General features: G+C 37.7%; 1 protein-coding gene across 3 annotated transcripts in view; it reads right to left on the bottom strand.

The window, feature by feature from the left end:
- adgrd1 (adhesion G protein-coupled receptor D1) overlaps window positions 1-18031 on the bottom strand; it is a 71844-nt gene that overhangs the window by 44385 nt on the left and 9428 nt on the right. For all 3 annotated transcript variants that reach the window (XM_038296288.1, XM_038296296.1, XM_038296306.1), the window contains 8 exons: window positions 16510-16767; window positions 15265-15332; window positions 10281-10430; window positions 10107-10157; window positions 7718-7841; window positions 7477-7584; window positions 6293-6368; window positions 1705-1846 (listed from right to left, as the gene is read on the bottom strand). In XM_038296288.1, coding sequence (XP_038152216.1) covers window positions 1705-1846; window positions 6293-6368; window positions 7477-7584; window positions 7718-7841; window positions 10107-10157; window positions 10281-10430; window positions 15265-15332; window positions 16510-16767 — 977 coding nt within the window. The remainder of the gene's footprint in view (window positions 1-1704; window positions 1847-6292; window positions 6369-7476; window positions 7585-7717; window positions 7842-10106; window positions 10158-10280; window positions 10431-15264; window positions 15333-16509; window positions 16768-18031) is intronic.

Genomic DNA, 18031 nt, shown 5'->3' with positions numbered 1-18031 from the left:
GGATCATATCAGAAGAATATTAATATAGATAGATAGATATAGATATAGATAGAGTGTGATTTCATGGCAGATAATTAATCAAGTTCAACAGTAGTTTCTGGTCATTTTCTCAGTCTTTCTACACAATTAAGTGTTACTGTTGTTCAGAAAGCCAGTTTCTTTGGAGGCACCTCCTTTTATAAGCAGGCTAGGCTAGATATCCCCTGCAATTCTAATGAATAGCTTCAAAATATTGAAGACAGTTGGTTGTATGTTTTCCAAAGTTTTCAGTCCAGAGTTCTGATGCATGTATGTGGAAAAGCTGCACGCTCCACTGTTTCTGTATGCATGCACTTGTTATTGTTAAAAACAAGTACAAAAGAGCAAAATTAATCATTTATATACTTGAACTTTGGCTGGATTTTATCAAAACTCCAACTCTCCTGGAAAGGGGATTTGTATTATTGTCCCATAGTGTACACAAAGCTCTGTATAAGATTCCCCCAGCTTCCAAGCCAGGAAGGTGATAGGTATCCACTGACAGCCAAAAAATATAAAAACTCCAAAAATAGTCTCTCCTTGACTTAATCTGACCACAGCTTTGAACAGCGAACCAGTTACAGAAAAAGAGCCAATCTTTGGCCATGGTCCTGGCCACAAGGGTTGCATGATACATTCTAATAGAACGCCTAAACTTAAATGATGGTCTGAGGTATGGTTACATTGAAATGAGCTGGCAGTGAGTTTTTCAATCAGAATGTGTCCATACGAGGCCCATATGAAGCCAATTTCATGATCAAGTACAGTGAGGCGAAATTCCACAAAGCAGATTTATTTTCACTATGAAGGTAGTCCAACTAAAATGGAAATGCCTGAAAAGACAGCTGAACGGGTGAGTATTGGTGCTAGTTAAAACAAATAGGAATCACTGGTACAGGAACCAGGCCAAAAAATTACAGCATCAATATGTATTTCACCAAGGGACGAAAAAAGGCAAACAAAGCAACGTTTGTACAATTTTATGACACAGCATGAGCTTCTTTCCTGCTTTTATGAGTAAGGAGGGGGGTTATTAGGGTATCGGTAATGTACTTCAATGAAACGGACTAATTCTTTTAGGACTTTTAAACCGGTTACAGGCTTTCACCAACTGGCTTCGATAACTCCTATATCTGTTTCAACGCTTGGCTGGCCTACACCATGACGCAAAATAAACACCCCACACATTTTCTCAAGAACAGTTCAGTTATGTCTTTGAGTGACTTGGAGAGCTGCGGCCCCATTTGTAAAGCAAGGAGGGGAGATATGTTTTTCATAAAAGAGCCATTGTTGCTTTAAAGCGCTCCAAGCATACAATTGAAATATCTATAATCAGTTTGCTTTCTGGATGCCACATGCTCTGCGAGGGAGAAAAGAATTCAAGCAGGATGAGAAACAACAACATCCGAGCTGCTCTTTTTTCGACTGGGCAGGGCCAGTTGCACAAACTTCAATCAGTTATGGACACTCATCTTCTTACATAAGAGAGTGCCAGAAATAGAGTTGATAGATTTCATATGAGGGCATCCAAAGGTTTTTGCGATAGACAAGCCATGAAGCATCTGATGAGGCGCGTGTCTCGCCACCAACAACAGCAGCACCCGGCAGTGAGAACGACACATTTCCCAGCATTAGTCATTCCTAGGAAAAGCAGAAAAAGGAATTTTCACTCTGGGTGGTTCTTACCAGAACATGGGTGAGGACAATCTTGATGAGCGGTGCTCCCGAATGGTTCACCAACAAAGCTGGTAAAGGCTCCACTTTCAGAGAGATCAGGCAGCTTGCTATCTGTATCTTGTGATCCTTGTAGTCTGCTGCCTCGGGAATCCTGAGATACCAGACAGGAGAAATATTAAGATAAAGAAGCAGAAAAGCAAACTAACAATAAGGGAAAAACAACAAACTACCGAAATGCAACTGAAAGCAATCTATCAAATACTCTCCAACTTTAAAAAAGTTTCTAAAAGTGATAAATTTTTAGTTTTACATGCTTATTTTCAATACACAACCTATGTAACACATTCAGCACATTTTCCAAAGAATATATTCTTTCACATCCTTCAATTCAGTTTATTTCCATAGCGCCAATTAAAAACACACGTCATCTCAAGGCACTTTACAGTTCACCAGATCATCCAGTCAAATTGATTCAAAGTTTTCTATCTAAGGAAAACCAGTTGATTGCATCGACTCATTGACTCGAAGGCAATCCCTTAAACTCAGCATGCTTGTAGCGACAGTGGAGAGGAAAAACTCCCTTTTAACGGGAGGTTCAAGGAGCTTTCATTTAAATCGTCAATTTCTTTCAGTTATTTGTCCAATCTGAAAAAGACTATTGTTTTTTTTGACTGAGTGTCTAATTTTATTTTAACCAGATATTTATCACATTCATAATTAATTCCCTCTAAAACTTTACATAAATATAACATTTCAGTAGGACTTTCTATGCTCAGATAAGGAGTAAAACTATTGTATCATATTTTTAGTTACTTAAAAAAAATCATCAAATAAAGAAATGTAATCTAACAAAAACTTCCAACTGTTTTTAAGATTCTTTTGTTGTTTCTCCATTTTTTTTTTCTTTTATTTTTTATTTATTTTTTTTTCTTATTTTTTTCCTACTTACTTTGATTCTGTTTTGTCTTCCTGTATTTTAATCATGTAAAGCACTTTGCATTGTCTTTGTACTGAATTGTGCTATACAAATAAATTTGCCTTGCCTTGCCTTAAGAGTAAAAAGTATTTGGTAACCCCTTCCAAACCAATTTCCTTTTTAACATAAAGCTCATACAAGCAGCCCCTCCAGTGAGAATATTTACTCCTTTCTGTATATTACTTGTAGTTTGAGCTCCAAATGTCACGATAGATTCAAATGAGCATGTGTACAAATAAAACTAACCCTAACACTAAGACATTACATAAGGCATTACAGATTGTTCCACAGACAAACATGTATTTTGGTCCATTTCCAGAATAGTCTACATCAACACCTCTGCATCTTCTCCAACATTCCAGCTGCCTTTTTAGCTTCTTGGTGTTATTTTTGGCATAATGATATAATCTTATAACATTCTTTTGGACAGACTCCCTCCATGTCCATCAGTTGGTTGTTGTCTGGGGAATTTCTATACATTATATTAATTCTGTTAAATATTCATTATTCAATATTCACTCTATATCATCAGTATTTATGTTCTGCTCTTTTTTTCCATTTATACTTGACCCAATTAGTTTAGTCTTTATTTATGTCAACACGAGCTTTATATAATGTGATTATTCTACGATTGCTATTCTTATATTTTTTTGGATATAATTCCCTTCTTTTAAAGACCCGGCCTGTACTGTAGTTTTATTATAGTTTCTCATCAGAAGACAGAAACAAATAAATAAATCAAAATTTCACGATTTTGGGAAGTGGTGACCTAGTGGTTACAGCATTGCACTTGGGTTCCAGATGTCCTGAGTTCAGGCCCCACACCCACGGGATCCCACTCTGGGTCTCTAAGCAAGACCCTTAACCCCACCCCGCTCCCAGGGCACCGCACAATGGCAGCCCACTGCTCCCCATAGGGATGGGTTAAATGCAGAGAGTTAATTTCTCCAGTTTGAGATTAATAAAGTTCAATTAAACAAATTAAAATGAAGTATCTTTTGTTGCACTGCTTCTCAAGAATAAATGAAAATCATAATAAGAAGTTTGTTGTATTCAAAAATGTTTTCTTTCAGTTTGTTTGTTAGTTTTTATTTAATTCAGTTGTTTTTTTGTCTCTGTTTTCACAGGATTCCATTTTACATTCACCATAGTATTAGAAAGGTCTCTACTAGCACATGAGTGCCACACGCAAGACCAGAGAACCAGGACAGTAGCACTGAGATGGGAGTTTGGCCATTAGTCTTTATAATGAATTGCACTGACAGCCACTAGTAGCTCTTCAGCATCATCTGATATGTGACATTAGGACCATACAAGTTCCTCTCTGAAGATACAATGGATTTTTTTTAATCCACAGATCAAAAAATGGTCTGCTTTACTGTGGTGTTGAAAAGTAATCACACCCCTTGGATATTTTGTGAGGACACAGCTAGAGATTCAATGAATTTTATAATGTTTTAGACCAAATACATGATATTCAAAGCTTTCACAACTACAACTCTTAAAAAGCATTAGAAAAAGTCATGTTCAGTCACATTGAATCAATGCTTTGTGGCGAGTGTGAGATGCTTTGTAAGAATTAATAAATTTTTTCCCGACACTTTCATTGGATATGGGGCTAAACTTTAACTGTGTAACTTGGTATTTAAAAAAATATATATATATATAAATAAAAACAGCCATACAGGCATCCAATTGTAACTCTAGCTATATGTTTTCAAAAAAAAAACAAAGCAAACCCTCTACAGCATTTTACTCTTATTTTATTATATATGTTTATTGTCTATTGTTTAGGCTCTGTAGTCCCATCTGAACAGGGCCATTCAATTAAAACCTCTAATGATTAATATTAATCTCTTATAATCTCTTTTGGCTTTCCTTTATCCATGGTTTTCTTTTAGCCAACCCTCCATAAAGGCACATTCTTCCACCTTATCAGACTGTCTGCAGCTCCTCTAGAGTAACATATGCTTATACTAACTCTTATTTCAACTTCTCAACTATCTTATTAGTTTGGCTTTGTCTTAATTATTAAACTAAACCTATTAGGCCTCAACAGAAGAGCGATATTGGTACTAGAGATAGACCGACATACTGCCTGGCCAATATTTTTGGTCAATATATGTGTTTTTTTTCTTTGTATCTGGATTTGTAGATAGATGCATGCATACATTTAATAAACTGCTTGTTTATATTGAAGCACAGATGCTGTTTTCCATTCTATGACGAATGTGGTGTTCATCATGGTCAAAGCATGTCAAGTAATTTTTTTTCTCATGCCTTTTCGTTTTCATATCCAGACATTTGTAATACTAAGCTTTATTGAAATTTCAGAATTAATCTTGCAGAGCTGAGAATCCTTCAAGATCAACATTTTGTACTTTCGAAGATTTGTTCATGTAAAAACCAACTTGTTCTGGTTCATAAAGATTAACATGCTACAATATATTTCATGTCCATATATATATATATATATATATATATATGTGTGTGTGTGTGTGTGTGTGTGTGGTTAAAGTGTAATGCAAGGTAATGCAGTTGGGTTATAACTGGAGATAGGCATACAAACATCTAGGAACTGATTTTTGCATTTTTTTTTGTATCGGGATAAGCAAATTTTTGTATTTGCCAATTCTTCAGTCCATTCAGCAGCCATGCTTTGAGAGCACATGAAGCACATCTATTGCCTGTGTTTGCTATCAGTTGCTAATGTTGTTTTTTATTGGTTAAATATATATTTTTGTTTATTTTGAGACATGCATAGTTGAGTGTTTTGGCCATAAAAAAAAAATTCATCACAGAAATGGGAAAGTTGCCTTTTTATGGCTTCATTTTACAAAGTCTATTACTGTACATGCATTCATCGCAATAATATTGGCTATACATATAATTTTTTCAAGAAAAGGCAATATCTACTTCCTAAGTGAAATTGGTATGTGCCTTGTAACCTGAATCTGTCGATCTCTAATTGATGCTGAGACAAAATTAAAGTTCACATTTGTTTTTGTCTTTTTCATATAGGTGATTCAATGTAATACTTTATAAAGTAAAGATGATTACAAATGCACACCAAATCTTCTTGATTTTTCTTTGAAGAAAAAGGGCAAAACAATTTTTTCTTCTTCTTCCACTTTACAGTTAAAAAGCGGTAAACTGTTATATTGTTTTTTTTTTGGTGAAACAAGAAAAAAAACCATAAACATTCCAAGCACTATGAATAGCAAGACACCATCACTTTGATTTTGGTTTAGTTTGATGTTGCCTGACTGAGGTCATACCACACATAAACATAAACACGGCAAAGTAGAAGTATCAAGACGATCCAGTGATGTGACAATAACTGAGAGGGTGGTGGCAGTAGGGGAATAGATACGGCACGTTAATAGCAGGGTGTATCAGTCACTGGAAGCTGAGTGGTGAGATGAGAGATAGACAAAAAGTACAGATAAGCTCTTGGCTCCAGGCTTCAGCTGCTATGAGGTTCAGGAAGCTTAAACCCGTTGGACATGATTTCCCACACAGTTAGCACAAAGAAAGGGGCTTGGTTTGGTTTTCTTTTAAATAGCTTGAACTTGTAAACAATGCCCATAAGTCGAAACACAAAAGCTCCCCCCCTCTTACCTAGTCTTGACTGGGCTGATTTCTTTGTAGTACTTATGCATGTTGTGGTAGAAGAGGCCAACAATGGTGGTTTGAGCTGGAGAAAAGAAGCAGAGTGTGAGCTGTAGAGGGGAATGTTCAACAAGGCTGCTAAAAAGCTCACAAAGAAGGGAAGTTAATTAACGCTGCATTGCAACTGCACTCTGGCACCATCCAGCTAACAGGACATAGTCTCACAGAGGTGAAAGGGTTACAAGGAACGCTTATGAAACGTTCACACGACTTCAGTGGCAGACCGGGAGGTCCGGTCCCCCTCCCCTTTGCTGACCTTTCCCTCAGCCCGGTTCCACCTCAATAAAGCGGGACAAAAAAAAAAAAAAAAAGAAAGAAATTGGAGGAAGTTCCTAATCACCATGCTCTTCTGGTCAAAGGTCTTCCAGCTGAAACCCGCTGAGAAGGACAACAAGGGCCTGCATATGTCGAGCAAATGTGCATTAAAAAGTTCATAGAAATACAGTATTTTTCCAGGAAGAGGTCTCAGAGCAAGTCTTGGTTTGCTTGTTCAGCTCTCCAAAAGAAAAGAATGAAAAAAAAAAAACACCTTCTAAACACTTCAGTGCTTCACAATCTCTGTGCTCTATTAGGACACAAAGGCCACACTTTGAGCGTTTTACACTGCCAGGTACTCAGGCCTATGACCTAATTTGGCCCTGGCTCTCGTGTGTCATGCTATAACATCGATTCCATTTCGATACGAGTTTGTAAATGAATTATTTAAACAGTTTATTTTTGTGTTCGTATGCCAGAACGCTGCATGGAGGAGCCAGATGGAGCCAGGGGAATCTGACCTGAACGCAAAGTTGAACAAACAACGTTTTAATGCCCGCTCTAATTACTCCTCTCCCTCAGTCCACTGCAGGGACTCCTTTTTTTTAATGACGAACCGAGGTGGAAAAAAAGAGCAACGTCTTTTATTCCTTCTGTTTTAAATGAAAGGGTAACTACCTACATTAAAATCATAGGTGGGTTTCTACAGGGCACTATGAAGGGCATCTAAGACTGCATGCTGTTAGCACTCTTACAACTCTTATATTTAATGTTTAGTGGTAAAAATCAAATGGGAAAAGACACCCTGTTCATCATAAAAAAAAACTAAAACTAAAACATGACATTAAACATGAACATGTTGTAACTTTTACACTTACTCTGCATTGTAAATGCCTCTCCGGGTACCGAGATGTAATTTTTCCCCTGTGTGGGAAAGCGGTAATGTGGCAGATGGAAGTTCTGGGACAGTTTCATCAGGGAGTAATCTAAATGGGATCAGATTTTGGAAAGGGAAAAGAATTGAAAAATAAACTTATAGGCAAACAATAAAACCAATGTGTTTTGTAAAAACAAATGGAGCGGTCCATGTAACACATGGAGAGCTGACATCTTTCAGACCTGCAACCAAAGAGGTTCCCTCCATGGAAAAGGGAGAGCTGGAGCTGGACTCCAGGTTTGTCACCATGTGTCCCATCACTACATCCACAGTATCAATCAAACTGCTGACCACCGGGCCGGACTGCTGATGATCAACAAATACAAGAAAAAAGGTCAAAGCTGCACATTTTTACCCCCTGGCTTTAGTTTGTAAGAATTATTTATATTTTCCACAGAGATACATAAATAAAAAGCCTGTTTAAAACATGTTGTAGTCCAGTTTAGTCAAATCAGCTTTACAGGAAAATATTTTTTTTTTGTTTTTTAGTGTCACAAAGGCAGCAACCTACAAAAGTATTGATGCAGTTTTGTATTTTACGGGGATTTTAAATGCTAATCCTACGGAAGAGGATTAGGGCCACTGGAAAAAAAAAAGTTAACTGATTTTTAAATTTTATTACAGTTTAACATGGGATCTCAGAATTCTGACTTTTTTTATTGTCAGAATTCAGTCAGAATTCTGAGATTAAAGTCAAAATTCCCATACTAAACTGAAATAAAATTTAAAAATTAGTTAACTTTTTTTTTTTTTTCCACTGGCCCTAATTCTCTTCCGTATAATCCACCCCAAGTATTACGTACAGTACTTAAAAAATTGAGGGGAACTGATACACGATTGTAAAAATGTCCTTTATTGATCTCACATTGGAGAAATTAACTATCTGCATTTAACCAATCCCCTTGGGGAGCAGTGGGCTGCCATTGTGCGGTGCCCGGGGAGCAGTGTGGGATTAAGGGTCTTTCTCATCAACCCAGAGCAGAGGCAATGTGATTTAAACCGGGTACTTGCAACCTTCTAAGAGGAAAAGCACACTGCTCTAACACACTAGGCCAACACTTACCCAGTGACTCTGCCCTTCTTTCCCAAACTCTTACCACCATGTTTTACTGCCATAATTTCCCCATTGTGGGGCAATTAAAGTATCTCTATGTTTCCCTGCTCCTATGGTGGGTAGCCTAACAAATTCTGCGACATGTACTGATCATTCATTAACCTAAAGGCTATTAAAGAGATTTAATTACATACACAAAGACTCTATTTGCTAATTGAAGGACTTCTACAGCTGATTGGTTGCATTGGATTTTTCTGTTTCATAGTTAAAGTTGTTGACTAAACAGCAGATCTACCCTTGTTAGATTTTCATTTATAACGTATTTAAATTACCATAAATGATTTCCCTTTCACATTGCAGTTATTCTCAACTGTGTTTTATCTCTGCTACAGAAGCGGAATCAGGGCACATATCATATAGACAACTTTAAAGGTATGTAGTCACGTTATTTGACATTTTTTAAAGTTATATTCCAGTGACTCACTCTGGTTGCATACAACGATTTTAAGACAAATTACAGCGCCCTGCTAGTGGAAAATTTACATTTTTTGCCTTTCATGCTATGTTTTTGCTTAATTTAATGGTAAATTTTGCCTTTCCGTGTATTTTTACCATGACAACATCTTGTGACCAGGATTACGTCACTGTGCACGCACACAATTGGTCAACAAGCCAAAGCAAGAGAGGTGAGCAAGCGCGAAACTCCCAGCTTAGTTGTAAAAAAAGGAAAGGTAATTCATGCATCTTTTGCATCTACTTAAGCATATTTAGTTACTTAAACACAACAGTTTCATGTCATTCCCTGCTAACATAGACAATTGTGTTAAATTAACTAAATATGCTTATGTAGATGCAAAAGGTGCATGAATATTTTTTTTTCAATAAAGAAGAGGTTTGATTTGAAGGATATAACTGGAGTACATGAAAGTTCAGGAAGCATTGTTATGTTGCTGCAAGGTAGACGGAAGTACATGCTAATATTGCTACTGGTGTTAGCGATGCTTTTAAACTCTATCCCCCAAGCTGTCGGGTTTTCAGTGAGGCATTACAACATGGTTGGGATTTATTTACTAGCTGCATCAATGGCTGCCTAGTACTTCAGCAGTACTTCCAGTAGATGGCACCATGTCAGCTCATTGAACCTTGTGCTGAGGTTCTATTTAGGCTCAAAAAGGAAGATCAAAACAGTATCAAAGTAGATCCTTGCAGTGCATAGGCTTATTTTATTATAACCAAGTGGACCTTGGTTCTTTTTGCCATAGGAATGTAATGTACCTTTAAGTATGCCATTTCTGTAGACTCACTTACTTTAAAACATTTAGATTTGATTTAAAGCTACACTAAAGTCCTGACTTTTACTGTCACCATTTAAAGCGTCTCTCTTGCCAAATATATACAGTTTTAAAAGTCAGAGTCAATGACCGCTTCATTGTTTTGGCTCTAAGTAACCATCAGATTGGTTCTGCTTTATTTTGTCATGTTTGGACATTAAACAACAACAGAGTGGCCTCATTTACCTCTGGTAGACCTGGAGAGGACAGGACTTCTTCCACACTGTTGAGAAAAGCCTGGATGGAAGAAAAAGGACATCATGGAACTGCTGCATCATCTGCACATGGGTGGTCATTGTGTCTGGGTGTGATCTCAGTTTGAAAGTGTAATTATATTTGTTTTGCAACGCGCTCCAAGACCTGTGTGAGGTTGTTGGCAGCGTTGTGAGGAATTGTCCTGTTGGGCAGTGTGCTGAGGAAGTCCAGCACAGGCAAAGTGCTAGGACCCTGGGAGCTTTGGACCAACTCCTGATGACTGCTGCTGACAGGAGGACTCACTTCAAATGCTCTCTGCAGAGACATAGCAAGAAAAGGGATGTGGAGGAAGTTTATGAATGAACATAGAGCTACATCATACAGTAGAGGTTTAGGGACTGATTCAAGGAGAACCCTATGGAAATATAATTTGGTTTTGCTCATTCTGTGGGTTAGAAGAATCTATTTTCATGCAACGTAGATCAACTTTTTCTACTGTCTTCTTGTTTCTGAATATTTTTTTCCTCTACCATAGCTTTGATAAATGCTTCTCTTCACATCTGTTCTCAATATCTTTCTTCTCAACTGTTGACAAAAAGAAAACAATGCCTGGATGAGTAATACACTGTTTGTGCATATTGCAGCAAAATACCTATTCTCACTCTTCTGTGATGATTTGGTGTTTATTGTGGTCAAAACACTTTGAATAATTTTCCCATACCTTTACCGTATGGGAAGTACAACATTTCCCTTCAACAAATGTTGAATGTTAAGCATAATCATGATTTCAAAATGTGCTTTGGAGCCAAGGATAGTTCTGCTCAATCAGCATTTTGTACTTCTGCAGGTTTGGACATGTCAAAGTGGATCAAAAAGAACAAAACGACTACAATATGTTTCAATTAAACTATGCGTCAGTTAGCACCCGCCTTGAGAACATTTTTGTGCCCAGTTTGAAAACCAAAGATTAAAAGGGATCTTCTATAATAGAATAGAATACAATACAATAGAAAACCCCTTTATTGGTGTTTACAGCAGCAAAAAGAGTATAGAAAGAAATGGTCACACAAATGTGGACCTTAGAAAAGTGTATAAGAATAATATACTAGTAAAGAGTTAAAAGATAAACAATAAAATACTGTAAAGTGTTTTTAACAAAATAAAACTGTGCATCTGGAGAATAAATAACCAATATACAGCTATGAACATTTTTACAGTAATGGATATTTGTGTGATCATCTGCTCTGATAGCTGGCCTTAATTGCTCATTTCACTCACCTGCCTGGTTCTGCTCAGTTCTTAATCATATCTGATCTCATCCATCTGTAGTTTCTGCCTTGTATTCAGTCCAGCCCAGCTATTGATGCCAGATCATTGTTTGCTTTCATTTTGTTCCCTGTTTGATTTCTGTTAGTGTCCTTTCTGTCAGTTTTAGGTTAATTTCCAAGGTTCATGTTCAAGTCAGGAGTTTATCTTTGAGCCCATGTCTTCAGGCTAGTTTAATCCCTAACCAGTGGTAAGAGTGTTTCAGCGTTTCTCGAGTGATTCTGATTTCCTGATTCCGTTCCCTCTCACCCACTGGCTGTGTCTGGTCTGCTCAGCTGAACCTCTATTAGACTCCTTCTGGATTTTGCCTTCCAGGTGCGTTTCTGTCTGAGCTGGGTGCTCAACGCACAGGACTCTGAACCTGTCCTCAGGTGCGCTTGTGTCTGAGCTGAATGCTCGATGCACGGGACCCTGAACCTGTCTGACACTGGACTCTGAACCTGCCTGAAAGCTCTGTGGATTCCTGGAAGTCTGATCCTGCTGTTGCTGTTTGGGTGGAAACCTCAGATAGAGCGGAGGTTTCCTGGATTCCTGAACTGTTCCTGCCTGCTCCGTCTTCCCCAGACCTGGATCGGCTTCCTGCAACTTATCTGGAGCTGCAGCATCAGGGACACTCTGGGTGACGCACATCGCTTCTGGTTCTCAGCCCATCGGCTGGATCGTACCCCCTTCTAGGGAGATGCACTGAACTGTGAAACCAGGTAAGTGACTCACAGAGCTTATCATCTTCTGTCAGATGATCATGGTCACGTACCTGTGTTTCTTTCCAACAGAGTGTGTCAGTGATTGGGCGGTGCTCCGCCCCCCTCCTGCAGCCGCCACGAGCCGCGGATCCACAGTAGCTCGCTTCGTTTCTGTTCTGTCTGTTTTTGTTTTGATGTTTTTAACTTTCCTACGGACTGTCTTGCCTTGAATACTGGGTCCATCTTTCCCGTTTATGACAATTTGAAAATAGCAGCAACATCAGAAATGTGCAAAATTACAGCAGCGTGTTATTTAACGGACTAAGGTAGAAACTGTGCAGAATCTGCATGAATGCAACAATTTATTGAAGGTTGTAGAGTCTTACAGTGGCTGGAAGGACCTATGATAACGCCCCCTGGTGCATTTAAGGTGCAGCAGTCTGTCACTGAAGGAGCTCTTCAGTTCTGCAACAGCTTCATGCATGAGGTGGGAAACAATATCCAACAGAGATGTTAATTTAGTTAGGATTGTTTTGTTTCCCACCTCCTGCACTGAGCCCTGAGGGAATCCAATCACAGAGCTGGCCTTCTTGATCAGCTTATCCAGCTGCTTTCTCTCGGCTACAGATTAGCCACTGTTCCAAGTGACAGCTCCATAGAAGATGGCTGATGCCACAATGGAGTCATAGAAAGTGTCTAGGAGCGCCCCCTGCACTCCAAAAGACCTCCGTGTCCTCATCAGGAAGAGTCTGCTCTGACCTTTCTCACACAGAGCCTCAGTGTTGAGTCCAGTTTGTTATTCAGATGAAGACCTAGGTACTTTTAATAGTCCACTATCTCCATGTTCGTTCCCTGGATGTTCTCCGGTGTCAGCTGGGTGGATCTGCTTCTGCTGAAGTCCACCACTAGTTACAGTCTTATAGAAGTTAATGTGGTTCGGTTATAACTAGGAACCAGAGAGACATCAAGAACATCTTATGATCTGCACTGACCAAATGGTGAAAGCGTTCAATTTCTTAGCACATTCGGGAGCCATGCCTTAACATCATCTGAAGAGCATGCATTACTGCTCTATTTGTTACTTTAATCTTAATGTTTGGCTGGATTTGATAAATATTTTTTTTATTTTTTTTTGTTTAAAATGAGACTTGTGTAACATTTATCTTTTTTTTTTATGTAAATGGGGGAAGGCGAGCAATATTGGCCTAAACAAGCAGGTCCCAAAAAAATAAGCACACGATATTGGGGATTGGTTAGAATGATGCCAAAGTAATCTGAATCTTCCTAGAAAAAACTTTGCACAGGTTGATTTCTAGTTACAAAAATGGACATACGGTAATGAAACAGTGTTGGGTCATTTTCAATCATCTTAGAATGATCAGGATTCACTTTTTTGCTCGTTTAGAGAGTGCCATTGGACTAAACCGGGATTATAACCAGAATGTACAAACTGGAAAGAACACAATAAAAAAAATTTGATATTTTGTTTTTTAATTACGTTTAATCAAAAAAGTTATTCTGTTTTTTTCTCTCAATTTGTCCCAACAATTTATCTAAATACAATGAAACCAATATAGATAATAAAATAAAATATAAAGACATTGCAAGCCAAAGTTACTTGGCAGGCAGAATATTAAGAGATACTCTGCAACCTGTAGAAATCTAATATTTCGACTCCTAGGGATTAAACTAATTTTTGATTCAACACTGGCACCCAGATAGCAGGGTTTATCAGAGATATGAAAAGAGTGAGGAGTGAATCGTCTGACCTACAGTTCTGACCTCTGCCCCACTGAACACTAATTAGGTCGAATATGCAGTTTCAGCTAGAGCGACCAACACAAGCATATTGGCTGACATGCTAGAAAGGCTAGTAGATGAACGGGACGCCATCCCACAGCAATGTGTGACCAAATGGTGGGAAGAGGTGCCAGGCTACTGTTCTGCCACTGCTTGTTAAATAAATACACTCTTATATTGCCTGTTTTTTAAACAGCACCAAACAATCCAACAGTAGAATAAGCTGTATGGCTTTGATAGAGAGGATTTTTAAAGTTTTTCATTGGCGTGATCCCCATTCACAGCTCTGCTTCTCACCCAACAAATAAACCAACTATAAAAATGTGCTACCATTTAAAGCTAAATAAACTTGTTTTAAAAGAATAGGATTCATGCGGAAAAAGCTTTGTTACAACAACAAAATAATCAACCAAACACCAATTTCCTGACATGTTGTGCTAATGAGTTATCCAATAATGTTCTGTTTCCATGGGTTTAAAGTATAATTCAACACAGATGCCCTTTAGCCACTAGGCTGGGCCTGCATTTATCTTGCAGTGCGCAGTGAGCAGAATGTTAAGGGAGGAAAAAAAACATCTATTGCTCTGCCAGTGTGCTCTGCAGCAAAATCTTTGCACTCACTAAAGATCTACATAGCAACTGGGAAGTGGTGAACCTGTGGACATTCATGGTCCTTTCATTTTTAGTTAAAAAAAAAAATTACAAAACATCAGGATGTTTTTCAATTTTTGTTGAAATATCAGGATGTTTTGAATGAAATATTGTTGGATTTTAACAGTAAATATAACCATTTGTCTGTCATGGGATTTATTTAAAAGTATTATTTTCCAGGAAATATTATATAGAAACCTGAAGCCTGACTAAATAAATCTACATTTTGTCATTTTTTTAAAAGATGTATAAAACCTGGGGATAACAGGAAGGGCCAGAGGAATCTGATTTAGACAGATGGTTAAAAGAGGGTCACATGCTGGTAAATGAGCTGTCCTGTTGGCATATGTGTATTTATTTTATCTCTTTTTATTCTTATTTTTTTATCTTTATTATATTGTGTAGTTGGATGTGTGTATATACAAATATATATATATATATAAAACTGTAACTGGAGCGTGTAACAAAAGTAATTTCCCTCTGGGATTATTGAAGTATTTCTGATTCTGATTCTGAAAAGACAATTCTATAATGTATGGAAAACAGCAATGCTATTAACTGTGAGAAACTATAAATGATCACTAACAAAGAAATTTCCTCTATTTAAATCAAAGGTAACATTCTTTTAGTTTAGGTATAAACTGAAAAAGGAACAAAATCACGCAAAGGAAAACTTTGGAGACACTTACATCTGTTGTTGCAGTTGTGGGGACATCCGCAGCGTTTCCTTGAGTTGTGGTAGAAACCATATCCTGACCTAAAAAAAGAAAGAAAAAAGCTCTTTTGAAGCTCACAGCAACCACCTGACTGTTTTTCTGTTTATCTGATCGTCATGTATTTTTTTTTTCAGTATACGTTTTCTTTCCTTTTTTGTTATTTGGTGCTTTGGGAACCTAACCAGATCTGGCTGTTGCTCAGTACCTGGATTTCATCAGCATGGAGCCTACGTTCTGATTGCAATCACCAGTCATGAAAGAACAATTGCCAGACCCAGAGACTTCCATCTTTATTAGACTCGAAAGATCAAACACATATGTTGCCACTACAACGTTTACATAGTTTCTATGTCAATCAGTGAAATCAACTCTTACAAGCTACCATAAAATAGCCATGTTTGGATGTGTGTTAGGGGTATAAATCTGAGCTTCTTTGATTTAAAGTAAGATTTAATATAATCCTAGAGTCCTTGAGAACTAAAAATAGATATTGTTAGAAATAACAGTCAGGCTCTTGGTGTCCAGAAATGACCTGTGAATTATATGGCTTCTGGAAATATTTTCAGGGAAGAAAAGAATAGCTCTGGGCATTTTTTAAATGCTTCACACATCGCAGACAGCTGTAACACTCTACATATACAGCAACCAATCACCCTTAGGAATCAGCAGGATTCAAACACAGATGGTTACGAATCAGCTTACCGTACATATCATATTGCAAAGAGAAATTCTAAGACGGGTAGATTTTTTTTCTTCATTTAGATTCACACTCCGCAGAAAGAGGTTATTTTTAAAATCTCTCTCATCTCCATTTATGGTCGTCCACTGACCAGAGGAGGTAAACAGAACAGAAACATTCAAGAGTGTGGAGGTTTGCTCCTTGCATGTTGTTACTTGTCACATTAAATTAAAACGATCCGCCTTCTTCAACTCAACGTGCCTCTACACTTGGATATATACTTAAAAGGCAGAAGTATTTTAGCTGCGGACTTGACTTGTGTAGGATCGGAGGAGTGTGGGTGTGTGTTTGTATGTGTGTGCAAGGTTTGTGTTATTGTTGTTTTGTCTAAATGTCATGGATGAGAATTGGTATTGTGAAGGAAGGAAACTTAATTTTAACCCCCGTTTCCTCTGGGTGAGAAGGGAGGAAACATTTTAATAAACGTGACCCACAGTAGCATGACAGGAAATACTTTCCAAGAGAGCATCTTGTCCTACCTACAGCTGCAGCGTAATAGAGTTGGATCTGGCGGGGTGTAAGGGCCCTACTCCAGATGATAAATTCATCGAAAGCCCAAGTTGCATAACGACGGTGCGCCCTGTTGTATTCAGTTTTCAGGATAACATCAGAGCTGATGTCACCAGGGTTCTCTGAGGCACTGCCGGATGGGTCGGCGTTCAAGAAAGTCCCGTTGATGTAAACTTTTAGACCGTCCGTCTTTGTCCAGGTGAACAGAACATTGGTCCAATATGGGCCTAAAGGAGAAAAAATGGGACGTGACAAATTGTTCATTTATTGCAAGACTTTTATATAAGACCGTTTAATGAAAACACTCCTAGATAAAAGATTGAAAAAAGTTTTTATATCATGATGTAAAATCTGTATTTCCAAAACAGCTTCTTTCCCACTACCATTAGACTGCTGAATGGTTAATAAACCGGGGAAAAAAGCACTGAATGTTGGAACAACTGTAAATCATATCTCAGTCTTATGTTTACATTGGATCACCATGTTTACATTTTATTTTACACTGCTGCACTTTAAGAAATGGAAATGTCTTGAGAGCTGTACTGAGTGAAATTTCATTTTGTATACACTTTGTGTACAAAATGACAATAAAGTTTAGTATATAATTAAAGTCAGATTGCTTACACGGCAAAAACATTGAAACTCTTAACAGAGCAAAAAATATTGTTTACAGATGGAATATGTGAAAACTATTTTTATATTTAAATAAGTTTGTTTTATATTTTTATAAATGAAATAAAACGTTCATTGACAAATATATATATAAAAAAGAATAGTTAAAGTAATTTTTTGGCATTTCTTTTTAGTTCATATATGGTTCTGTTCTCAAAAATGAGAGAAAATGCATGTTGACGCTTTCTTTGTTAGGTCCAAATCAGGTCAAGACACACAGAATTGGATCCTTTACTGTACATTGGTATAACAATACCATTTATTTTTTTAATTCTACTTAGCTGTGATCCCCATCATGAACAAATCAAACACAGCCTATGTATATGATTTAATATAATCTTACACAAATCATTCCCCACTGTGAACTTTACATACGTGTGGGCTGGCCAGCATTAGAGACTCGTAGACTCACTCACTGGTATATGATCATTATAAGGGTATTCTGCGTCTGCTCCCCTCATACCTCTGTGAGTACATTCAACCAAGAGTGGCTGGACTGTATTCTCTACGTTCTCAAGAGTCTTTGCTTCTGTCTGTACCTAGTGTCCGCACTGAAGTGGGAAAGACAGCTTTTCAGTACTCTGCCCCCACAGCATGGAACAATCTTCAGAAAGACTGGAAGTTGAAGGATTTGATTCCAATCGGACATTTTAAACGCTTGCTCAAAGGTTTGGAAATGAGATCTATGGTTTGTAACTGTTTTATGAATTTCTAATTACAGATAGATGTAATTGTAAACTGTAATATAATTTGTAATGTAATCTTTTGCTGCTGTCCCTTGAAAAAGAGATTGTTAATCTCAATGGGACTTTTCCTGGT

This window comes from Cyprinodon tularosa, unplaced genomic scaffold (genome assembly GCF_016077235.1).
Source record: "Cyprinodon tularosa strain WSP-4 unplaced genomic scaffold, ASM1607723v1 ctg11, whole genome shotgun sequence".
Classification (NCBI taxonomy): domain Eukaryota; kingdom Metazoa; phylum Chordata; class Actinopteri; order Cyprinodontiformes; family Cyprinodontidae; genus Cyprinodon; species Cyprinodon tularosa.
The sequence above is the reverse complement of the archived record's forward strand: the minus strand, read 5'-3'. Positions and strand labels throughout refer to the sequence as shown.